Source organism: Ovis aries, chromosome 2 (assembly GCF_016772045.2).
Source record: "Ovis aries strain OAR_USU_Benz2616 breed Rambouillet chromosome 2, ARS-UI_Ramb_v3.0, whole genome shotgun sequence".
In the NCBI taxonomy this organism is placed as follows: Eukaryota; Metazoa; Chordata; class Mammalia; order Artiodactyla; family Bovidae; genus Ovis; species Ovis aries.
In genome coordinates, this window is record NC_056055.1 from 111,378,805 (window position 1) to 111,404,574 (window position 25,770).

The 25,770-nt window shown below is 46.6% G+C and overlaps 2 protein-coding genes across 3 annotated transcripts in view; one reads left to right on the forward strand and one right to left on the reverse strand.

The window, feature by feature from the left end:
* Positions 1-357: 357 nt before the first annotated feature.
* LOC101114249 (histone PARylation factor 1) lies at positions 358-24,429 on the forward strand. 2 transcript variants are annotated; one of them, XM_027964642.2, is made up of 8 exons: positions 358-460; positions 10,469-10,628; positions 12,344-12,533; positions 13,889-13,987; positions 19,866-20,016; positions 21,690-21,777; positions 23,099-23,271; positions 24,189-24,429. In XM_027964642.2, exons 1-8 carry the CDS (start codon positions 413-415, stop codon positions 24,318-24,320), a joined length of 1,041 nt encoding a protein of 346 aa, XP_027820443.1. In that variant the 5' UTR covers positions 358-412; the 3' UTR covers positions 24,321-24,429. The 2 variants fall into 2 exon arrangements, with proteins under 2 accessions (XP_027820443.1, XP_060267051.1); XM_060411068.1 differs by lacking the exon at positions 358-460 and adding an exon at positions 1,419-6,763.
* Positions 22,679-25,770, reverse strand: part of CLCN3 (chloride voltage-gated channel 3) — a 102,554-nt gene continuing 99,462 nt past the window's right edge. Inside the window, exon 13 of the mRNA XM_060411065.1 lies at positions 22,679-22,941. Within this exon, the coding sequence (XP_060267048.1) occupies positions 22,923-22,941 (19 nt within the window). The 3' untranslated portion in view covers positions 22,679-22,922. The remainder of the gene's footprint in view (positions 22,942-25,770) is intronic.

The following is a 25,770-nucleotide window of genomic DNA, read 5'->3' on the forward strand; positions in this document are numbered from 1 at the left end:
TTCTATTGTAGCATTTTATTGGGTCTGAGAACCTTCAAGTATGCAACCCCAACTGCTACAACTGATTTTATGTGTCGCTATATGGTTCTGGAAGTTAACTTTAGAATACTACAGAATGAGGCCTATATATTTCCTTTTACATATAATTTGATAGAAACGTTTTAAAATGCAGTAATTCTTTAAAGGAAAACCATATGCTCAGGTGGGTCAGCCTGCGGAGGGCGCACCTGCCCGGGAGGCGGAGTAGGCGGGGCCTCGGCCACGCGCGTGCTGGGATGCGGGCTGGGGGCGGTGCCTTTTCTCTGTGCGCGCGGCGGCGGGGGGAAACGATTGGTGGCCCCTGAACCGGAAGTGGTTGGCGGCGCGCGGGCTCTCGGAGGGACCGGTTGGCACTGCAGCCTCTCGCTGCAGGATGGTGGGCGGTGGCGCGAAGCGTAGACTCCGCGGAGAGGGGCCGCAGGTACCGCATGGAGGTCCGAGGGCGGCCGTGGGCCCGCGGATCGCGCGGCGCGTTTGTACCCGGCTGGAGGGCAGGCCGCGCGCTGCGGTCGGAGCGGAGAGCGGCGCCGCGCCTCGCCTTTTCGGGTCGGTCGGGGTCGCGCTGACAGCTCAAGGCCGGTTACAGTCGTGGGGTCCAGCCCGGGGGCGGCCACAGCCCGGGGTCCTCGGGGTCAGGTTGGCGCGGTCTGGCGGACCTCCCCCGGGGGGCGGGTTGACTTCGCCCACTCCCCCTACACCACCCTCCCTGTCCCACTGGCCAGGCCGAGCGTAGGAAGCGCCCTGCACCCGCAGGATGGCGTGTGGCGCCCCTCCCGTGGAGCCGACCCCGAAGCGGGTGACTCAGGAGAGCGGTGTCGGGGCGCAGCGCCAGCTCGGTCCGGGGCGCTCGGGATAGGGAAGAGGGGCGCTCACTCGGAGGAGTCGTCTGCTCGGGCTTTCCCTGCTGTCTCACGCGCGTCAGCACTGCAAGCAGGAGAGTCCGGCTGGAAAGAGTAAAGGAGGGTTTCCAAAACTTCCTTCAGCCGCGCTGTCAGCTGGGGTGCAGGTGGTGGCGGGGTCGGGGTGAGACGGTGCCGGAGGGCCAAGTTCTGGGCGGCCTTTGCCCCCGTCCCGCTTTTTAGGAGTACAAGGGTAAATAAAGGATAAAGGCAGCCTTGAGGGGGACAGGTACTACATAGTCCTGAACTCTAGTTGAGAACTGGGGGATCCTGAGCTAGCATGTGAGTTCAGGCAGCGCTGAAACGCTCTTTCCTCGCTTTAAAGGGGCAGTGAACTGCTCTGACAGAGTGTTAGTGTTAGGAAAAAAGCCTCAGAAATGAAGAGGAGTCCACAGAGGCTACGGTTAACCTAATATAGGTAGCAGTTATGTATTCTGTGTTAGCACTGTTCTGTCTGCGTCTACAAATAATTTATTGTCACAGCCTTATGATATAGACCTTTTTTGTAGCTGAGAAAATAGGGCACAGAGGTCAGATAACTCGCCCAAGGTGACAGAGCTGGAAATGGCGAGAGACGAGAATCTCCCTGAGCAGTCTAACCAATATGCAAAACTGCCTTTCACTGAGGTACATTTAAAGGCTCTTCTTTATAACATAGGTTTGCGCCTGTCTTTGAAAGTCTAACCAGAGACTGTTACACAAACGAGGGAGGGTGGGTCAGGGCGTGATGAGTTCCTGCTGTTGCCCTTTTGCAGTTGGAGAGGCAGCATGCAGTGGTTAAGCACCACCCCTGCACCCTGGAGCTGGCCCACCTGGGGTTCAGTGCGGTTCTTCACTTTCTAGGTGGAGACCCAGGGCAAGTCACTTAACCTTAGGTTTCGTCCTCTGTAGAGTGTGGCTAATAGTACCTATTAATAGCTCACAAGTTACTTCTGGGGATTAGATGAATTCCATCTATAGGCGTTTAGAACAGTGGCAGGCACTGTAGTAAGCGCATAACAAGTACTTATCACTAACAGTGTTTACTATCGTCTTTACTGGTGATGGTATCACTACTGGGGCTTCCCAGGTGGCGCTAGTGATAAAGAACCAGCCTGCTAATGCAGGAGACTTAGATGCTCCTGGGTCCGGCGATCCCCTGGAGGAGGAAATGGCAACCCTCTCCAGTGTTCTTGCCTGGAGAATTCCACGGACAGAGGAGCTTGGCAGGAGACAGTCCGTGGGGTCACAAAGAGCAGCCTTTTTGTTCAGTTAAATTTTTTATGACCTGTGACACATTGTAATCTTCGGCATAATCCACTGTTATCCTTGGTCATGGCCCACTTTGACCTCATTGGTTTAGTTATAGAACAGACACCTGGGAAGCCGTTGCCCAGCCCGGGCACTGAAAGGAGGACCACAGCTCTCCATCTTCATGGCCTCACCTGTCCTTTCTGCCCAGCTCCTTCCTGTTGCCCCTGCTCAGTGCATCTACAATCCTCAACTGCCTGTTTTTCCCTTGTCGTCGTCTTTTAGCTTTATCACCCATGAGTTTATTACGCCTGTCTGAACAATATATTTTGAACTTCATAAAATGGCTGTCATGCTGTATGTAATCTTCGGGGATTTTTTTCTTCATTTAATGTTGTTAACATTGATCCATATTGTTTGTGGCTGTTCCTTTTCACTAAGTAATACTTCATTTTGAGCCCTCTGAACCTAGTATCACAGAAAACTAACCAACATGATCACATGGACCACAGCCTTGTCTAAGTCAATGAAACTATGAGCCATGCCATGTAGGGCCACCCAAGACGGACGGGTCATGGTAGAGAGTTCTAACAAAACGTGGTCCACTGGAGAAGGGAAGGGAATGGCAAACCACTTCAGTATTCTTGCATTGAGAACCCCATGAACTGTATGAAAAGGCAAAAAGATAGGACACTGAAAGGTGAACGCCGCAGGTCAGTGGGTGTCCAACATGCTACTGGAGATCAGTGGAGAAATAACTCCAGAAAGAATGAAGAGACGAGGCCAAAGAAAAAACAACACCCAGTTGTGGATGTGACTGGTGATGGAAGTAAAGTCTGATGCTGTTAAGAGCAATATTGCATAGGAACCTGGAATGTTAGGTCCATGAATCAAGGCAAATTAGAAGTGGTCAAACAGGAGATGGCAAGAATAAATGTCGACATTTTAGGCATCAGTGAACTGAAATGGACTGGAATGGGTGAATTTAACTCACATGACCATTATATCTACTACTGTGGGCAAGAAGACCTTAGAAGAAATGGAGTGGCCATCATAGTCAACAAGAGTCTGAAATGCAGTACTTGGATGCAATCTCAAAAACAACAAAATAATCTCTGTTCATTTACAAGGCAAACCATTCAATATCACAGTAATCCAAATCTATGCCCCAACCAGTAACGCTGAAGAACCTGAAGTTGAACGGTTCTGTGAAGACCTACAAGACCTTCTAGAACTAACACCAAAAAAAGATGTCCTTTTCATTATAGGGGACTGGAATGCAAAAGTAGGAAGTCAAGAAACACCTGGGGTAACAGGCAAATTTGGCCTTGGAGTACAGAATGAAGCAGGGCAAAGACTAATAGAGTTTTGCCAAGAGAATGCACTGGTCATAGTAAACACCCTCTTCCAACAACACAAGAGAAGACTCTAATACATGGACATCACCAGATGGTCAACACTAAAATCAGGTTGATTATATTGTTTGCAGCCAAAGATGGAGAAGCTCTATACAGTCAACAAAAACAAGACCAGGAGCTGACTGTGGCACAGACCATGAACTCATTGCCAAATTCAGATTTAAATTGAAGGAAATAGGGAAAACCACTAGACCATTCAGGTATGACCTAAATCAAACCCCTTATGATTATACAGTAGAAGTGAAAAATAGATTCAAGGGTTTAGATTTGATAGTGTGCCTGAAGAACTATGGATGGAGGTTCATGACATCATACAGGAGGCAGAGATCAAGACCATCCCCAAGAAAAAGAAATGCAGATAGACAAAATGGTTGTCTGAGGAGGCCTTACAAATAGCTGTGAAAAGAAGAGAAGCAAAAGGCAAAGAACAAAAGGAAAGTTATACCCATTTGAATGCAGAGTTCCAAAGAGTAACAAGGAGAGATAACAAAGCCTTCCTCAGAGATCAGTGCAAAGAAACAGAGGAAAAGAATAGAATGGGAAAGACTGGAGATCTCTTCAAGAAAATTAGAGATACCAAGGGAACATTTCATGCAAAGATGGGCACAAGAAAGGACAAAAATGATATGGACCTAACAGAAGCAGAAGATATTAAGAAGAGGTGGCAAGAATACACAGAAGAACTGTACAAAAAGATCTTCACAACCCAGATAAATCAGGGTGGTATGATCACTCACCTAGAGCCAGACATCCTAGAATGCGAAGTCAGGTGGGCCTTAGAAAGCATCACTATGAACAAAGCTAGTGGAGGTGATGGAATTCCAGTTGAACTCTTTCAGATCCTAAAAGATGATGGTGTGAAAGTCCTGCACTTGATATACCAGCAAATTTGGAAAACTTAGCAATGCTGCAGTACTGGAAAAGGTCAGTCTTATTTCAAGTCTCCAAGGAAGGCAGTGCCAAAGAATGCTCAAACTACCACACAATTGCACTCATCTCACATGCTAGTAAAGTAGTGCTCAAAATTCTCCAAGCCAGGCTTCAACAGCATATGAACTGTGAACTTCCAGATATTGAAGCTGGATTTAGAAAAGGCAGAGGAACCATAGATCTAATTGACTACATCTGTTTGATCATCGAAAAAGCAAGAGAGTTCCAGAGAAACATCTACTTCTGTTTTATTGACTATGCCAAAGCCTTTGACTGTGTGGATCACAATAAACTGTGGAAAATTCTGAAAGAGATAGGAATACCATACCACCTCACCTGCCTCTTGAGAAATCTGTATGCAGGTTAGGAAGCAACAGTTAGAACTGGACATGGACCAACAGACTGGTTCCAGATAGGAAAAGGAGTACGTCAAGGCTGTGTATTGTCACCCTGCTTATTTAACTTCTATGCAGAGTACATCATGAGAAACGCTGGGCTGGAAGAAGCACAAGCTGGAATCAAGATTGCCGGGAGAAATACCAATAACCTCAGATATGCAGATGACACCACCCTTATGGCAGAAAATGAAGAGGAACTAAAAAGCCACTTGATGAAAATGAAAGAGGAGAGTGAAAAAGTTGGCTTAAAACATTCAGAAAACTAAGATCATGGCATCTGGTCACATCACTTCATGGCAAATAAATGGGGAAACAGTGAGAGACTTTATTTTGGGGGGCAACAAAATCACTGCAGATGGTGACTGCAGCCATGAAATTGAAAGACTCTTGCTCTTTGGAAAGAAAAGTTATGACCAAGCTAGACAGCATATTAAAAAGCAGAGACATTACCAACAAAGGTCCGTCTAGGCAAGGCTATGGTTTTTCCAGTGGTCATGTATGGATGTGAGAGTTGGACTATAAAGAAGGCTGAGCGCAGAAGAATTGATGCTTTTGAACTGTGGTGTTGGAGAAGACTCTTGAGAGTCCCTTGGACTGCAAGGAGATCCAACCAGTCCATCCTAAAGGAAATCAGTCCTGAGTATTGATTGGAAGGACTGATTCTGAAGTTGAAACTCCAATACTTTAGCCCTGATGAGGAGAACTTTGAAAAGACCCTGTTGCTGGAAAAGATTGAAGGCAGGAGAAGAGACAACAGAGGATGAGATGGTTGGATGGCATCACGGACTCAATGGACATGAGTTTGAGTAAACTCCGGGAGTTGGTGATGGATAGGGAGGCCTGGTGTGCTGCAGTCCATGGGGTCACAAAGAGTTGGACACGACCGAGCAACTGAACTGAAAACTCCATTGTTTGAAAACACTGTAACCATTCTCCTGTCAGTGGGCATTTTCATCTGTCCTGTTTTCCACTCATAAAACAGTACTTTTTTATGTATATCATCTGGTTCATGAATCCACTTTTCAGATTTTAAATGATACCTAAAGTTACAAGGTCAACTTGAGCCTGAAGGTTAGGATTTCTCAATCTTGGTTCTGTGGACATTTGAGCCAGTTAAGCTTCTCTTAAAGGGCCTCTCCTGTGTCGTCGGACACTTAGCAGTGTCTCTGGCCTCCACCCACTAGAGTAACAGTAGCACACGCTCCCTCCCAAGTTTGTACAACCAGTAATGTCTCCAGACACTGCTGAGTGTGTCCCCCTGGAGGCAGGATGGCTCAGGTGGAACAACCCTGATGTAGATGGAAAGGAAGGACAGGAACAAAGTTCCTAGAAGGAACAGTACCTACCACTTCTCAGAGACTGAAGATGTGTAACCTTTGACCAGGAATTTTATCTCTGCGGGAATGGGCCCGGTATCTAAGGGGCATTGGAAAGCCTAGCCTACTTACAGAATGCACCTATATTGCAGAGATGCTGGAGGGAGTTTTATAACCAATCTGGCATTAAAGGACCTTTTCTGAAATAATTTTTTAACTGTTTTAATTGTTTTAACCTCTCATATCCAGTTATATCTGACAATTTCCTTCCAATATGATTGCTTAGTCTGTTTAAACAAGAGGCATGATGGCATCCTGTTTACCCAAACAGAGTGAAACCTGCTATTTTCTTTCTTTCTTTTCATTTTTTATTTTGTATTGGGAGTATAGCCGATTAACAATGTTGTGGTCGTTTCAGGTGGACAGTGATGGGACTCAGCCACACACACACGTGTATCCATTCTCCCTGCAAACCCCCCTCCCATCCAGGCTGTCATGTAACACTGAGCAGAGTTCCCTGTGCTCTACAGCAGGTGCTTGTTGGTTATCCATTTTAAACGTAGCAGTGTGTTCATGTCCATCCCAAACTCTCTTATTATCCCTTCCCCTGCATCCTTCCCCACCTCAACCCCCCACCCCACCCCCAACCATAAGTTCATTCTCTCAAGTCTGTAAGTCTGTTTCTGTTTTGTAAATAAGTTCATTTGTATCATTTCTTTTTAGATTCCACATATAAGGGATGTCAATGGATATTTCTCCTCTGTCTGACTTCAGTCAGTGTGACAATCTCTAGGTCTACTTATGTTGCCGCAAATGACATCATTTTATTCTTTTTAATGGTTGAGTAATACTCCATTATATATACACACCACATCTTTATCCATTCCTCTGTTGAGGACTTTCAGGTTGCCTCCATGTTTTGGCTATTGTAAACAGTGCCTCGGTGAACGCTGAGGTACATGGATCCTTTCAGATATGTTTTACTGTAAATATATGCCCAAGAGTGGGATTTCTGCATCATATGGTAGCTCTATTTTAGTTTTTTTAAGGAATCTTTATACTGTTCTCCATGGTGGCTGTGCCAGTTTATATTCCCACCAACAGTGTAGGAGGGTTCCCTTCTCTCCACACTCTCTCCAGCATTTATTGTTTGTGGATTTTTTGAAGATAGCCATTTTGACTGGTGTGAGATGATACCTCATTGTAGTCTTGATTTGCATTTCTCTATTTAGCAAAGTTGAACATGTTTTCATGTGCCTCTTGGCCATCTGTATGTCTATTTTGGAGGAGTGTCTGTTAACTCTTCTGTCCATTTTTTGACTGAGTTGTTTGTTTTAATGTTGTTAAACCTCATGAAGTGTTTCTAAATTTTGAAGACTAATCCATTATAGGTCATACTAAGATGCAAATATTTTCTCCAAGTCAGTGGGTTGTCTTCATTTTTTTTTAATTGTGTTCTTTGCTGTGCAAAAGCTTTTGAGTTTAACTAGGTCCCATTTGTTTTTGTTTCCATTATTCTGGGAGACAAATCAAAAAAGATATGCTGCAATTTATGTCAGAGAATGTTTATAGTGCCTGGTCTCACATTTAGGTCTTTAATCTATTTGGGTTTATTTTTGTGTGTGGTGTTAAAGAATGATCTAATTTCATTTTCTTACAAGTAGCTGTCCAGTTTTACCAGCATCATTTGTTGAAGAGATTGTCTTTCCCACATTGTGTAGTATTGTCGCCTTTGTTGTAGGTTAATTGGCTATAGTTGCATGGGTTTATTTCTGGGTTTTCTATCCTGTCCCATTGATCTGTATTTCTATTTTTGTGCCAGGGCATACTGTTTTGATGGCTGTAGCTTTGTAGTAAGTACAGTCTGAAGTCAGGGAGCCTGATTCCTCCAACTCTGTTTCTCTTTTTCAAAACTGCTTTAGCTATTTGGGGTCATTTGTGTCTCCGTAGAAATTTTAAGATTTTTTGTTCTAGTTCTGTGAGAAATTGGTAATTTGATAGGAATTGCATTGAATCTGTGGATTGCTTTGAGTAATATAGTCATTTTGACAATATTGATTCTTCTAATCCACAGTCGTGGTATATGTCTCCATCTGTTTATAGCTTCTTCAGTTTATTTTGTTAGTGTCTTAGTTCCCACAGTATGGGTCTTTTACCCCCTTGGGTAGGTTTATTACTAGGTAGTTTATCCTTTTTGATACAATGATAAGTAGAATTGTTTCTTGAATTTTTCTTTCTGATATTCTGTTGCTAGTGTACAGTAATACAACAGATTTCTGAGTTAATTTTGCATCCTGTGACTTTAGTAGACACATTGATGAGCTCTGGTAGTTTTCTAGCAGCATCTTTAGGATCTTCTGTGTATACTGTCATGTCGACTGCAGACAGTGACCGTTTAATTTCTTTTCCAGTTTGGATTCCTATTCTTTCTTTCTCCTCTCTGATTGCCGTAGCTAGTACTTCCAAAACTGTATTGAATAAAAGTGGCAAGAGTGGACATCCTTGTGGGCATTCTTTTCTTGTTCCTGATCGTAGATGAATGCTTTCAGCTGTTCATCATTGAATATGATGTTGGCTGTAGGTTTGTGATATATGGTCTTTATTATGTTGAGGTGTGTTCCCTCTGTGCTTACTTTCTGTAGAGTCTTTATTGTAAACAGCTGAATTTTGTCAGAGGCTTTTTTTCTGCATCTGTTGAAATGATCATATGTTTTTATTCTTCAGTTTGTTAATATGGTGCATAACACTGATTTGCAAATATTGAAAAATCCTTGCTACCCTGGAATGAATCCCACTTGCTCATGGTGTATCATCCTTTTAATGTATTGTTGGGTTTGGTTTGCTGGTATTTTGTTGAAGCTTTTTGCGTCTGTATTCATCAGTGATACTCACCTGTAACTGTCTTTTTTTGTGTGGTGTCTGTCTGGTTTTGGTCCAGGGCAATGGTGGCCTCATCGAGAATGTTTGGAAGTGTTCCTTTCTCTAGAGTATATGGAGACATAAACTTGGTGAACCTGATCTTGGAATTTGGAGGAGAAGTGGAGGGGAAGATCTTTGGAAGGGGCTGCAGTCTCTCACAATGACAGTTGAATGGGCTGTCAGTAAATTATGAATTGTGTCTCTTTAAAGCTCACACTCGGGTTTCCCACGTGGCACAGCAGTACAGAATCCATCTGCAATGCAGAAGATGCAGGTCTGATCCCTGGACTGGGAAGATCATTTTGAGTAGGAAATGGCAACCCACTCCAATATTCTTGCTTGGAAACTATTGTGGACAGAAGAGCCTGGTGGGCTATAGTCTATGGGGTCCCAAACAGTCGGACATGACTTAGCACAGCATACACACCTGTGAAGGCATCTGGTCCTGGACTTTTGTTTGTTGGGAGTTTCTTGATAAACATAGTTTCAATTTCAGAGTTTGTGATTGACCTATTCATGTTTTCTGTTTCTTCCTGGTTCAGTTTTGGGAGACTGCATCTTCCTAAGACTTTGTCCATTTCTTCTAGGTTGTCCATTTTGTTGGTGTATCATTGCTCGTAGTAGTCTCTCATGGTCCTTAGTGTTTCTGTGGTGTCCACTGTAGCTTCTTTTTCATTTCTCATTGTATTGATTTGAGTCCTCTCCCTTTTTTCCTTGATGAGTCTGGCTAAAGGTTTATCAATTTTGTTTATCTTTTCAAAGAACCAGCTTTTAGTGTTGTTGATCTTTGCTGTTTCCTTTTGTCTCTGTTTCCTTTATTTATGCACTGATCTCTTTGATTTCTCCCCTTATACTAATTTTAGGTTTTGTTCTTCTTTCTCTAGTTGCTTTAGGTGTAAGATTAAGTTGTTTATTTGAGATTTTTCTTGTTTCTTGAGGTAAGATTCTGTTGCCGTAAACTTCTGTCTTAAAACTGCTTTTGCTGCATCCCATAAAACCCTGCCCTTTTCTTATTCCTCATTTCCTGCTGTTTACCTTTTCTTTTATACATTTTGGTTTTTTGCTTTCTGTGTTTCTGTTATCTTAGATGTGTTTAGATATTTGTTGTATGTGCCCCTCCTGACCCAATATATTATAAGCTGTTCTTTTTTCCCTTGCCCAAAAGAATCCCCAGATTTTACTCAAACACCATATATAGAGTTTTAAAGAAAATGCATGTATCTCATAGAGTTGGGTGAATAAGATGAGCGATATCGTTAAACAGTCCATACTGCTGAAATTACTTTTAGAGAAACTAAGTTTTGTGTGCTGATTTTCAGTGTGAAAAACCAGTCGATGTGAAGAAGAGTAAGTCCTGTGAAGCTGACGTGCCCAGTGACCTTCGAAAAGAGGTGGAAAGCCATTACAGGCTTCCTCTGCCTGAAGATTTCTACCACTTCTGGAGGTTCTGCGAAGGACTTGACCCTGAGCAGCCAGCTGGTGAGTGTTCCAGAACCTTCCTCCTGCTGCTGCCAGTGGAAAAGGCAGTAGGAAGCTGGACTCAGGATCGAAACAGTTCACAGAAAAGGAGCTTCCCCAAAGAGGTGTGAAATCAGAGAAGCAGAAGGCGATGGTGCCGCTGTGACCTGTCACACTAGCAGAGGCGCATCCCCCGCAGTGTGCTCTGATGAGCGGCTGGGGGAACGGCGCGCACTCTGACCGTGAGCGCGGCTTAGCAGCTGCTTCTAGGAGCCTGCTGTACGGACACACTGAACCCAGACCTGTGTTCAACAACAGTGAAGCAAGAAGTAGGAAACAGCGCATGTGCTCACTGTCACGCATCTGTTCAGTGGACTGTCTATGTAGTTTCAGAAGAATCCGGCAGATGTGTAGGCAGTAATGAAGCATCGTGCCTGGAATATTTAAGTGAAAAAAGAGACCATGTATAGCTTTTGCTGCACTAGTGTTATGTCCGGAACATACACAGCCACGCACACAGATACACACCACACTCAGATATACAGACACAACGCACACACAGACACAGGCACACATTCTGGTAGACTTTGTGGGCATACTGTCCCTAGAAGGTACACCCAAAACAGGTCATGTTGCAGCAGTTACTTTTCCTTGTTACCCTTTTGTACCGATGGAGTGTCTTCATGCAGTGCGGGGTGGCACTCCTAGACTAGACAGGAACGTGTACCGGGAGAGAGCTGGGCTTGGGCTGTGTCATCCACACACTGCAGCCGTGCAGCAGCAACCTGTCTACAAGTATTCACAGACGTGTACAAGTGTGTTAGCAGAGATGGTCACTGAAGCAATGTTTAGAATGAAAACGTAACAAATAGTAAACGCCTATCAATAGAGTAGACATCCTCTTGAAAGAAACGTTCAGTAGCCTGAGAAACTATTCAGAGGATTTAAGTGAGAACAGGATGAAGAACTAAAAAGCAGAGTACAAACAGCAAGATCTCCCTTTATAGCCCTGTCTCATATCTGTTCGTGGAGGGGGATGTTATTTTTCTCCCTCCAAGTCAACTGTCTCCATGCCCTTCTCACTGCTGGCCCTTCCAAGAGCTCCCCCTCCACAGGATCCTGGGCCCTGGTCCTGCCTCTGCGGGAAGCAGAGGGGCCTGTCTGTCGTAAGCGTGCCCACCTGGTGACTCTGATCAGTGACTGGAGAAGGAAGTGGATTCAGTCTGGGTTAGGGTGAGACAGACGGAGCGCCCAGGAGGCCAGGAATTGAGACTGATCAGTAGTTGAGGTGGGGGAGGGAGGAAGTACTTTGATTAAACACATTTGTAGTTAAATTACTCGTCCTCATCCGCTAGCCCTCTTGCCTCTCTCTTTGTCTGGGTATGCTCAAGTATTTGAGGCAACAGCTGCACTGCATAGTAATGAGACCAGCTAAACGTCTGCAGCTCTAACAGGCACCCAGGAACACAGAACTGCTCTGTTTGGGCCAAAGTCAGAAACAGCGGGAGTGTTTGAAATGTCCTCAGTGGTAAAGTTACGAGGAAATCCTAAATTTAAGGGCCACGTCTTCATTGCTCTGATTTCTTTTCCATAGAGTGTTTACAGCAGACATCTTCACGTGACTGAAGACTTCTTTTACTTTAGAAGCTCTTTTTAAAGACAGTTGCTTAGAAACATTTTTCTGAATGAAAGGTACTATTTTCTGCTTCTTCTAAGTAAACTTGTTTAATTTATAGATTCGCTATCTGCAAGCCTTGGACTTCGATTAGTGGGTCCTTATGATATCCTTGCCGGAAAACATAAACTAAAGAAAAAGTCAGCAAGTTTGAATTTTAATCTTCACTGGAGATTTTACTATGATCCTCCTGAGTTCCAGACCATTCTTATTGGAGACAGTGAAACTCAATTCCACATGGGGTATTTCAGGTAAGGGTCATTTCTTCTCAAATACAGCATTGTCGTTGTTTAGTCACTAAGTTGTATCTGAGTCTTTGTGACTTCGTGGACTGTAGCCTGCCAGGCTCTGTCCATGGATTGTCCAGGGAAGAACACCTGAGTGGGCTGCCATGCCCTCCTCCAGGGGATCGTCTCAGCCAGGGATTGAACTTGAGTCATCTGCATTGGCAGGCAGATTCTTTAGTGCTGAGCCACAAGGGGAGCCCTTACTTCTCCCAAAATACAGCTATTGTCCCTTTTATGAGTGCGAGCAGACATTCACCGGCCTCCCCAAGGCGAAGGGCATGTGCCTTCTGTTGGTGGGTGCGTGGGCCGTCTGCGGTTCTAACCTACTGACCTGACCTGGAATGGATGAACTTGTTAGGCCAACCTCATCAGTTTTTCTGCTGTGCTTATAAACCTTTTTCTTTGGGGTTGAGAAGAGCTCTTTTTGCCCAGGGAAGGTAATTCGGAGCAGCTGCTGTGGCTTAAGTCAGGCATGTGCTTTCGAGGGCCATGGAACTAAGCATGCACTCTGGAGCAGACTGGTCCTCTTGTTTGTTGTCGGGGAACTAAGCATGCGCTCTGGAGCAGACTAGACTCTTGGTTATCGTCTGGGTGGCCCTGTACTAGTCCCCTGTACCTGTGACTTTCTTGTGACTCACTGTCATTCCACACACGTAACAAGAATGTCTGGGGGTAAATGGAGACATGCAAGATGCTCAGACTTTTAGAAATAGAGCTGGTGGGGGCGGGGATCCCTTGTCCGCTTGAGAGGTGCTGTCATTGACAGCGGGCTGAGGGACAGAACGTGGAGGGAATGTAGGGGTGCTGTGGGCACCCAGGGCTGGGAGTCAGGCCCTGACCCGCTGGCCTCCCGCTGCCTCTCCAGGACCTTAGCTGAGTCACCTGGTCTCTCTGTGTGGTTTCCTAGTCATACAGTAAAGGGACTTGGTCGTCTGTATGCTTCCCAGTCCTTTTACCGCAAATATTCTGTGATCTTCCTGTCTCGTTTCTTTTTGCTGCTCCACCTTCTTTCTTTTTCACAGACTGTAAAACTGGGGTGGGATGATTGTATGTAATTTCACCTCCTTTTGATAAGCTTTATTCCCCCTTCCTTTGTGTTTAGGTGTAAAAGTAACTAGGTCCTAAGACTCTTAATCTTAGGTTCTGTTATATAAATGAGATTTGTTGTGGATATTCCTAAGAAGCCTAGAACTTAAACCAAGCAAATTCATTAGCAATTTTTTAAGACATGCAGATATAAATTCTTATTTTCAAACCTAAAATCTTCCCTTCTGATAAGTTATGGGTAGCTAAATTTTTACTACCTTTCGTTTAAACAGGGATTCTCCTGATGAACTTCCTGTATTTGTCGGTACAAACGAAGCAAAGAAAAATTGTATAATTGTTCAAAGTGGAGATAATGTGTTTGCTGCAGTCAAGTAAGAAAATATTTCACTACCTCTCCTATTGATAATATTTGTTTACAATTTTTATACCATATCAGTCTGTCTCTAATGAGAATTGAGATTTTAAAAATTTTTAGAGCATTTCCATGAATTTTGCAGACTTCCCTTGCATACACACTTCATCGTTTCACCAAACAGTTGACTCTTTTCTAACTACTTACTGAAAATATTACTTAAACTTGACCTTATTTGTCCCATGGCAAGGTCACAGGATTTTTAGGCATCTGACTTTAAACAGTCATGGCGAGCTCCTACTGAGAAGCTGCATTATGTGGAATGTGATTCACACAGGCAGTCTGCACATCCTGGGGGCAGGGTGGGAGTGAGGGGCCGGTGGGGGGGTGTTGCTGACTCAGCTCAGTGGCGGGTGGTCTCTGACCCCCAGAGAAGAGCTGGGGAATGGGGCTCCGGGACTACATTGTCTATCAGGATCTAGGCCAGTGAGAGGGAGCCCCTTGCCCGCCGTGCCTGGACACTGGGGATGGACAGGATGGTCACGTGCCTCTTCGAGCCAGTGGGGCTGGATCCGGTCTCCACACTCTGATATCGGGGCCTCGTCTTCAGGGGGGCGGGGGCGGGGGCGGGGCAGGCGGCGTGAGCTGAAGCACAGGGTGGGCGTGGCGGGGGCACCTTGCTCTGTCCTGGGCAGCTACAGGCCCTGTCCGCAGCAGCTGTGCAGTGGACTGTAATAAAAGGAAGGCATCTGACTCGCCTTAAGTATAAGTAGATCATGTTTGTGTGACGTCTTTTAGTCACCTGCTTTTAAAAAGACTTTGATTCCCTGTGCTTGCACGGCACAGATTTGCAGTAAACAGAACTCAGACTCAGTCTGTCGGTGCGCCTGCAGGGCCCCTGCACGTGCAGACCGCTGCGTCTGAAGGGCGGAGGGCTCCCGACAGGCTCCCTTCTCTCCTGGCAGCTCTGACGTTACAGAAGGGGTGGCTTGCTCCTCATATTTTATATGGTTCTTCACACCCTTTGGGTTGATTGTTGCGTTTAAACTGGAGCCATTGCAAACGGCAGTAGTTTGTTTCCTTGTCTCCTGCGCTGATGTGCGGGTTCATGGGAGAGAGGCGTTTTCCTGTGCACGGTGCCTGCTCTGTGAGCCAGGCATTCAGTCCACAAACTCTTTGACAGCAGAACCACCACAGCAGAACCCACTGGTCTTATTAAAAGAGAGTTCAGTTGTTATCTAAAATAATACAAGATTGTTCTGGCATTTTTTAGCTTATCAGAGAACACAGAAGAAAAAAAAACAAAAATTAATTGGTGATAAATTTATAATTTAGGCGAAGACCAGCAAGGATTTGAGTAGCTAATATTATTCAAAAAATGTTTTGTACTTTGGTAATTTATATCAAACATATGTTTGATAAAGTATTAATAATACTTCTATAGGTTATAATACTTTTCATGTATTATAGATTATAATACTTTGTCTATATTTAGTATAATTTTTGAGACTTTATTGAAATCAGTTAATTAAAATAATTTGTATATCAGCCTGAGTAAGGTATTTTCAGGCAGACCATTTGTTAAAAACAAATTATTTGCATGGGGATGACCCAGAGAGATGTTGTGGGGAGGGAGGTGGGAGGGGGGGTCATGTTTGGGAATGCATGTAAGAATTAAAGATTTTAAAATTTAAAAAATTAAAAAAAAAAAAGAGAAAAACAAAAAAACAAAAACAAATTATTTATGCCCAGGGAAACTAGTTTTCTTTGTGTAAGATTTAATAGTAGCCCAAGAAAATGCAAATTCGGCTAACAAAGGTGAGTAAAAATTAAGGAGTGGTAATACCCACTGGAGATCAGCCCTGGGTGTTCGTTGGAATGAATGATGCTAAAGCTGAAGCTCCAGTACTTTGGCCACCTCATGTGAGGAGCTGACTCATTGGAAAAGACTCTGATGCTGGGAGGGATTGGGGGCAGGAAGAGAAGGGGACGACCAAGGATGAGATGGCTGGATGGCATCACCGACTCAATGGACGTGAGTTTGAGTGAACTCCGGAAGTTGGTGATGGACAGGGAGGCCTGGCGTGCTGCGATTCATAGGGTTGCAAAGAGTCGGACACGACTGAGCAACTGAACTGAATACCCAGTGGTGTTTACGGTGTAAGAAATCTTTGTGCTCTGTGTTAGTTGGTAAAACGTTTATGGAGAGCAGTTGGAATATGGCTGTTTATATATTTTTTCAAAGATTTCTTCACAGATAATGAAGGTTGCCAGGTACTGTGCTGCACCTTAAGTTAGCAATTCCATTCCTAGCTCCTTATCTGAAGAAATTTTGAGTTCATACACAGATATCTCTGTATATTTCAGGTTATTTATAAAAAAGAAAAGTTGGGAAAAGTGCACATTTCCAGCAGTAGAGAAAATTAGGTAAGTAAATAGAGACTATCCATGCAATGTAGCACCAGGATATTGATCCATCAGATTAGGAAGGTGTGGACACACTACGTGAGGAGGTCATGTAACAGAATGGTGTGGAAAGGTCCCTGCTTCACATCCTGGAACACACACAGAAATCTGGGTAGGCTGGAGGTTCTAAAATACGTATCTTTATACAACAGAATTAGAAGTTATTTTCTTTATTCTGCTCTTTCTTTTCCTTAAAATAATTGTAGCGGTAGTCTGGACCTCACATACCTCCTGAAAGGTCTCAGAGACTGTGGGGTTCACAGGCCACTCCGGGCACTGATGCTGAGTTAATGGTTTGAGACCCGCACATGGGAGCTTCACCTCAGCTGCTGCTCCTCACCCCCTCCAGAGCAGGACTCGGGAACGTTTTTTAAAACTACCTGTTACAGGTAAATCTGAGCGTAGCCCAGAGGTGCACTTCTGTAACTTTAATTGAATGAACATTCATTTCGGTGGACGTTTAATGGCCGCGTACTTCGATCGGGGCCCAAGACCATTTGAAACACCTGCTGCTTACCGTAAATGCGGCCCGAGTGTCAGGTCTCGGGTCTAGTTGCACTGCTAAATATCCTCTTCTCCTCTCCCCTGCGCCCCAACGTCCTCTGGCGCCCTGCCCTGCTGTCCTGTGTCGTGCGGACTTAATCTCACAGCCCACGACTTTTCAAGCAGTGGCTCTGAGTAGAGTCCTTGAAACTGGGAACCCAGGAGGTTCTGACGCGTGCTCAGGTCCGGAACCCTAACTGAACGGCAGCTCTCAGACGGTGGGGTGTGGAGCCTGCCCGCCGGTTCGGGGGCCGTGAGGGGTGCTCTGGGTGGTGGTGGGGGTGTCCTCTCACCCCTTGATGAGCAGGCGGCAGCGGGTGAGCGGCGGACAGTGTGTGGTCACAGCATGGTCCCCAGCTTGCTGACGGAGCTGGAAGGACGAATCGTCCTGCGGCTGGGCGCCGGGTGGGCAGTGCGGAGGGTCTGTGTCAGTGAGAGAGGCCCTGCGGGACCAAGTGCTGAGCTCAGCTGTTTTCCACTTCCACTGGAGACAGTGGGCGGCACACAACCAGGTATTCCAACCTGAGCGTTCGGGAGACGTTTTCTCAAATGAACTGATGGAGACAATTGACTGTTTGCTGTCATTTCTAAAAATTCAAGATTTGAAAAGCAAACATTAGAATTGGGGGAAGTTGTAACCAGCCTTGTGAGCGTGGCAGCCGCTCACTTCCTGAAGACTTTGCTACTGTGATGGATGGTGCTGTGGCTGTGGTCTCCCCTACCGTGAAGGGATGGGGAGTCTGGTGTGACGGTGAGCTTCACTCTGGGGGAGCGCTCTGTAGCCTAGTGAACTGATGTTTTCCTCCTGAACTGCAGGAGTCTTCCGAGGTCCAGGCTCGCTCACGGCTTATGGAACAGCACAGGACGTTCTGGCTGTTTCCGCGGGCACGTCTCCGCCCTGAGCACCACAAAGCGGTGTCAGAGCGCAGGTTTGAAGCTGAGGCAGAGCTGAGCAAGCAGGAGTGGAAGTGTCCTGCCGGGTAGCAGGGCCGCCGGTATGGGTGGGCCCTGTCCTGGAGGCCCTCCCCATGGGCCCGAGGGAGGCAGGGAGGAGGCGCTGCGTGGAGAGGGGCAGTGAGGGGAGGGGCCCCAGGCCCGCGGCCGGTGTGCTGTGTGGTCCTGTTGACAGACAGACCTCCTGACTCACGGCTGCTGAGCCAGACGAGGTGTGCTGGGACTTTGCTGTAATTAGGAGACTCTGATCCTGGTGGTCTCGGCTTTAACCAGCACACTTATTCTCTCAGCTTGGGTACGGTGTGGTCCTCTGCCTCAGCTTCCCGATCTGTAAAATGGGGATGAGAATAATGCCCCAGCGGGGGCTGCCCAGCATCAGTGTTGGGCAGGAGCGGCTCCCTCCAGCGAGCCTGGCAGTGGCTGCAGGAAGGGGACTGCCGCGTGTTCGGCTGGGCCAATTCCAGCTTGCTCTTGCGCTCTTGCCTTTCTGCTCTAGTGGGAGAAGTCGTCTTTTTAAAAACGACTGCAGTAAAGTTGGTTTACAGTGTTAGTTTCTGCCGTGCAGCACGTGAATGAGTTACACATAGGTCCCGTTTTGTAGATTCTGTTCCCATGTAGCTCATTACAGACTATTGTGTAGAGCTCCCGTGCTGTGTACAGTAGGTCCTTACTAGTTATAGTGTGTACACGCCAGTCTCAATCTCCCAGTTTATCCCTTACTTCCTGGCAGGCACAGGCTTGTTTTCTGCATCTGTGACTCTGTCTTTGTTTTGTAGATTCATTTGTATCCTATTTTTGAGATTCTTTCCTCACTTCACGTGGTACGGTCGTCTCTGGGTCCATCCGTGCTGCGCAGATGGCGCCGTTTCGTTCTGTAGCTGCTGAGTAGTGCTCCATTGTGTGTGGGCACCGCATCTTTACCCGCTCCTCTGCTGACGGACGTCTAGGTTGCTTCCACATCATGGCTGTTGTGAATAGTGTGCAGTGGACACTGGGGTGCACGGACGTGTCTTTTCAGATTATAGTTTTCTCCAGGTGTATGCTCAGGAGTGCGACTGCTGTGCCATACGGTAGCTCTGTGCTTAGTTTTTCGAGGACCCGCCATACTGTTCCCCATAGTGGCTGCCACCAATTCATGTTCCCACCAACAGTGTAGGAGGGTTCCCTTATGTCCACACGCTCTACTGCATTCTTAACATAAAATTATTTCCATAACTGGCAATGATGTACTGTTTTGCATACCTTTAAAATTTACTTTGTATACTTCGCTGGCAGTCTGGTAATTAAAACTCTGTGCTTCTACTGTTGGGGGCACGAGTCCAGTCCCCTATGGGGGAACTAAGATCCCACATGCCTTACCGTGCAACCAAAAAAATAAATAAAAAGTGAAAATAAAAGTTACTTTAAAAAAAGTTATTTTGAATTGTGCTTTTGTCTTAGCTTATAAAATAGTTTTGCTTTCCTTTACATTTTTAAAATTTCTTAACACAGATTTGAAGGTAACATTTAAAAGAATTTGCTGATGTTTAAGTATTATAAAGGTCCTCCCGTCCTGCAGAAGTGCAAAATCCTTTTTGGAGTCTCCACATTCTTCTCTCCTGTTAGATCAGACTTCTGCAAGGTTGTCAGATCCTAGCATCAAGTGATGCAGCATAAGCGTGGCTTAACCTCACGTTTTAGCTCCCTTACGTCTTGGTTGTAGACATCACGGGGATAAACAGATCTTGTTTGCTGCTTCTGTGACTGGCAGGTACTTATTCATACTGCTTTTCTCTTGCCTGAAGAATCTGTTAGGGGCTTGAGAGAACGGTGGTGGTTATCCTGCCCTCTGTTTCTCGGCGTCTGGTGTGTGTAACTCGGCTCCCCTCAACTTCCCAGGGCCGGTGCACTTGGTGCGGACTACACACTAATGAGGGCTTTTACTTCTTTTTCAGATTATTTTTGATGAAAAAACTTAAAGAAGTAACAGATAAGAAGAAAACTAGTCTCTTGAAAACCATAGATGAGAAGCTCACAGAAGCAGCCGGAGAACTGGGGCTCTCCCTGGAGCAGAGAACTGTGAGGATGAAGCAGAGAGGCAAGAAGGTACGAGTCCCATACGGCAGTCTCTGCCGTTTCAGGCTTGAGGGCCGCGGGGGTGGGTTCCCGCTCTCCTTTCCCGCCCACCTGCATCTCCTCCCCTCCCCTCCTGAGGAGAGCTGCCCCACCTCCCGCAGGGCTGGCTCCAGGGTGGCTCGGGGCTGGACTGGAAGGGTCCTGCAGGTGTGGCAGGCACCGGACGGGCCACCCTTTCTGTGGTTGCAGAGCTCAGGCCAGGCCAGCCTGGTCTCTCTGTAGTCTTGGTCTGCCAGTCGCTCATCTCATAGCAGAAGAGCGGCTTTGTGCCTCACACTTGCTCACATTTCTTCTTTAGTAGCTAAGGTTGGATGGTTTCATGCCCGGTGCTTTTGGGTAGATTTGTAAAGGCCTGCCTCACGGGCTTTATAGTCAGCCCTGAGGGTAGTTGGCACATGGTCGGCGCTGGTCCTGAGCTGTGTACTGGGGCGTGTGAATCCCTCCAGGAAATGGTGTGAGAAGTCTTCTCTCCCTGCTTTATTGAGCCCACCAGCCTTCCTTTTGCACCTGCTGTGTGAGTGGAGTTTCATAAACAGCAGATACCTCTGGGTTTGGAATCCTTTGGGTTTTTCACTTGTACCTGCCTGGGTAACTTAACAGAGAAGCTGAAAGAATTCTGCTTTAGGGCAACTGAGAATTCTGAGTCTGTCCTGATAGTCCCTGGGGAGGAGGGACATTTATTAACTGGAGTCTGGACACCCAGTCTCCTCCAGCCTCTGAGCAGTGTCTCCTGCACGTGGCTGCTTCACCTGCACATTCGCAGCCAAATGAAGTGCTAGTCAGCCCTGAATAAGCTAGTACTAGTAACTAAGTACTTTAGCTTAGTTACTGAAAATCCTACTCCAGTTCCTTTTCTGATCCTGACTCAGCTGCCGGGGTGGGTGACTTTCAGGTAAGTTGGAGTCACTGAATTCCTGTCTTATCAGCTCTTTTAGTCCTTGAGGTCAGGAAGTAGTTTCTAAAAATGTCCACGGAATGATAAACCCCCTGCATAGGGCGTATCGAGAGCTCTTAAGACGTCATGTTGCTGTTCTACTTCTCCAGTTTTCACCAGGGGCCTTTTCCCACCTTAGAGTGAGGGGAGGGGAGCACGTCTCACCCCATTGTGACGTAGCCTGGTAAACACATAAATAAAAGAAACCTTAGAACCATGATTTCAGCCATGGTTAGATCATTTGCCTCCATAAAGGGCGCCCCAAAACTAGAAGCGGCCTGCCTTAAGGGAAGTTTGCTGGCAAGTCTGAATGCTCCTAGTGAGACGGGGACCTGCGTTTCACAGAGGGGCAGGAGTCCTTCACATCTCCTCCTGCTGGGCGGGCCTTCTGGCTCTCTGCCCAGCGGCTGTGGCCTGAACTGACACCACCCCCCGCCTCTGTGGTGGGGCACACGGGGATGACTTGCGTATGCTGACAGTTAGTAAAAGCCATTCATTTCACTGCTCTGTAATTATTTCAAGTGCTTGACTTCTACCTGATTTCAAAGGAAATAAATAATAGTAAACTTCTGCCCTAGGGTCCAAATTTACTGAAATAAAAGGCACAAATTATATTTTGGCAGAAGTCTTAAGGGTTTGTGTATGAGCTTTATTTGCCCCCTTTGTTGTTTTTGTCTATTTTCCATGTTATTTTTGTGTTTTATTTAAGGTGGTGACAAAGACCTTCCATGGAGCAGGCTTGGTTGTCCCAGTGGATAAAAATGATGTTGGATACAGAGAGCTCCCTGAAACTGACGGTAGGGTCTTTATGTGGCCATGAGCATGTGTTAATGTGTGGGGGGAGCTTCCTTGTGTTGAGTAGCTGGATGCAGTTCCCCACCCCACCTGCAGTGATGAACGGCTTAGGCTCTGGGGTCAGGGAGGCTTGAGCTGAAGCTGGGTTTGCAGCTATGTGGCCTTTACCAGTTGTATAACTATTAAACCACGTCTTCCGTCTGTCACATGGTGAGTGCGGTGAGTACCATCCACAGGGGTGTCTGGGAGTAACCCAGTACATAAGGTGCTTATTATTAATGCACTGCTCGCCTAACAGCGCTCGGAACAGTGTTTTTACAAGTTTAAACAATACAAGCCTATGGTCTAGGTGACTTTTTCTACTATTTCACAACCTTTGACATTACGGTCAACTTACACGATAGTAGTTTCTGAAATAGCCTGTGTTTGTGGACAGTTTTCCATCTGAATGTAGGTTTTTTTAGCTTTTAGAAGCCCATCCTAAGTTACTCCTTATGTAAGTATAAGCAGTCTTTGCCAATGGACTTTTCATACACAAAATCTAATTATTGCTTTGTTGAAAAGGATAAAATCTCTCCTGAGCTCTCTGCCTGTCCCCTGCCCTTCCCCTTTCCTTTTCTCCTGGGAATACCCCTTCATCTGGCTCCCTTGGGAGGGGAGGGGTGGGGCGTGCAAACAACAGGGCATTGAGATCAGAAATGTGAAAGCATTGTTTTCTCTAATGTGGATAAATGTTAAGCAGTTTTCTCTCTTTTACCTCAAATTGTATTTGTGCTGTGGCTCCACACCCCCATGTTGGTAAAGGAATTGGTAAAGGTTTAATTCGCCAGTGATTTGTCTCTTGTGTTTCTTTTTCTGTACTGCTTTTTAAGAGTAAGTTAGACAGAGGCAAAAAGAGCAAACTTTACTGTCTGTCAGGAGTTTTTTTTAATCCAGCTTCTGGTGTGGATGAGCCCAGAGGTGGGCTCTGTGTATGCTTGGTCTCCATACTGTTTTTTATTTTTTTCAACCATTTAAAAATGAAAACACGTTCTTATCTTGAGGACAGTTAAAACCAGGTGGGTCAGGCTTGTCCATGGTCTGTGCACCCTGGACTAGCCCAGGGAAAATCTCTGGAAGCTGGTGTGACTCCTGGTTGTAGTTAGACTCATGGAGAAACCACTTTGCTGGAACAAGAAATGGATTTTGTTAAGATTCGAGCATAAAAATGGCTTAAGTAAAACGGCTGATGTGAGTTACAGCACCCAGGCAGGAGTCCCCCAGGGGCGGTGTCACAGGGAGGCGTGGGTGCTCCCAGGTAACGCTGCGGCCCTGCTCTCTCAGCCAGCCTCAGGAGAATCTGCAGGACAATTGTGGAGGCCCCAAGCGACGCCGACAGACTGCAGGCCTTTGCCCCCATCCAGGAGATGATGACCTACGTGCAGTTTGCTAACGATGAGTGTGACTATGGGATGGGGCTGGAGCTGGGGCTGGACCTCTTCTGCCATGGCTCCCACGTGAGTGAGGACACCCACCCACCCACACACATACACCCCCACCCACCCACCCACACCCACACACACGGGTGGGGTTTGGACTCAGCTGGAATTTCAAAATGAACTTTTTGAAATGATTTTAGGCAGATTCTTAAAAGATTCTTGAGTTCTAGGAATATTTCTTATTTGAGGCTCATCTTATGTTCTGGCCAAGGTGAATGACCAAGACTGTTTTGCCTTCAGGGATATGTTAACATGGGGCTTCCCAAGTGGCTCAGTGGTAAAGAAACCCGCCTGCCAGTGCAGGAGATGCAGGTTTGATCCCTGGGTGGGGAAGCTCCCCTGGAGGAGGAAATGGCAGCCCACTCCAGTATTCTCGCCTGAGAATCCCATGGACAGAAGAGCCTGGTGGGCTGCAGTCCTCAAGAGTTGAACGTAACTCAACAACAAACGTTAAATTTGTTGTTAAGTCTGTATAGCTACGTATACAGCTTCAGAGTGGCATGGACACCTTCTTGGGCTCCATCTCATTCTCTGAAGAGGATCTGTTCTGTGCTAGATGAAGAGTAAATGCTATTTGGAAATATGCTTTAAAATCTTTAAAATGTAGTGGCGATGTTTTATCATTAACACCTCCTCATTAAATAGGAGAAACCCACTTACAGGTCCAGCAGTGGTGACCTCAGCTCTAGTTATTATTTCAGGGTCAGGGAAGCAGGCGCTACGGGGGCGCTCACCTGCCTCAGGGCCTGTCTTCCCAGCAGTGGCCACGGGAGCGTGGGGCGCGCTCCCCGAGCCTGTCCTGCGTGTGGCTGCAGTCTGTCCTGCCTGGCCACGGCACCTGGAGACAGGTGAAGGGTCTGCATTTGGGAAGCGGGCTTTGTTAAACAAGTGCCTGCTGCGCTCTCTGGCTAATGTCACCTTCTTTGGTTTTTCAGTATTTTCATAAAGTTGCTGGCCAGCTTTTACCTCTGGCATATAATCTGCTGAAGAGGAGTCTCTTTGCGGAAATTATTGAAGCTCATCTGGCAAACAGGAGCCAAGAGGACGTGGACCAGCTCGCAGCATGAGTGGGGCTGCCTCTCTGGTGTACAGGATTGCAGAGCTTTAGTGTGAAACATGTTCTTCAGTTTTTAAGGACTACAGGAAATAAATGGATGGCAACTTTACTTTTCTAAAGCTCTAGTGGCCTGCTTTTCTTTCACAGACAGTTGAGTCACCTGCACGGTGATGCCCACCTCACCTACGGAAGAGGGGGTTCAGCCCCCCTGTCCCCTCCCAACAGCAGGCCATGCCCAGCGCCTGTGGATGAGCCCGGAGGAGTTGGGTCCCAAGACTAGGGGTTAACATGAGCTGCAACCACAAGGATGGGGCCTTGGGGCCCACCCCAGACCCTCCCCAGCTTCAGGTGGACAGCAGTCACCCAGCCCCTGGGGTCCATCCCTTCCGGCACTGCTCCCAGGGCTCGGCCTGTCAATACAGCACAGGAGGTGGACACGGTGTGTGCTAACACACCAGGAGGGCTTCCCATGACAAAGTGCACACGGGGTCTCCAGTGCAGTCCAAGGGGAGCTGTGTTTCACCAGATGCAGATCCTTTTAAAACCTGACAAGACTTCCCTCACCTTAAAGACTCAGAGCTCATAGTCAGATGCAAAGCAGCAAGCTGTGGATGGGCCACAGGCCCGTGAGCAGAGCTTCCCCGCTGAGGTCACCTGGCTCACCCCCATCTTGTAGGGCCAGCCGGGCCCGCCCATGGAACTCTCAAGTTACTGTGTCGCTGCCTCCTGAGTCGCGAGACCTGGAGGCTTCTGGACGGCAGGAGCAGGACACACTCCCGGGGAGGCCCTGCAGTCAGACGCGCCTCCAAATGGACGTGTGCCTGGTGAATGAACTTGGTGCCAGGGGGAGTCTCTCCCGCACTGCCAGGGGAATGCCCTGAAGACACGCCCGCCAGTCACAACTCCCCTCAGCTGCAGCCCATGTCCGGCTGCTGAGACACAGCAGACGGGACCTCAGTCCCATCCAGGGTTGGCCCGTGCTGACAGAGGGCCCAGGCTCTGATGCAGTCCCTTCCCTGAGCTCTACCTGCAGGTCCCAGGCGCGTCTGAATGCCAGGCGCTTCGTATTAAAAACCCGACACTGTATAGGGTGTTAAAACATAGTCTAACCTTTGAAGCAGCACTTGAGCTCTTTCCATAGATTTAATTTCTGAGGTCCTTGTTAATATTACAGAAGTGTTTAGAAATAGTTGTTAATGCGTTTACCTTAATCTCAAGTGTACCTTCCATTAAAACAACACAAGCTGGCTAGAAATTCTCGATTCCTTTAACCGTGCTACTTGTTGACACAACCACCTCAAATTTCAGTTTTCTAAATTTGCCTTCTTGTGATTCAGTAATACAGATTTCAATAGGACTGCTTATCAAGGAATAAACGAAAGGGGGGAAAAAAAATTCAGCTTACCATCCATTCCTCACACCCCTGTGTGCACATCATCAGAAGGCTTGGTATATCAGAA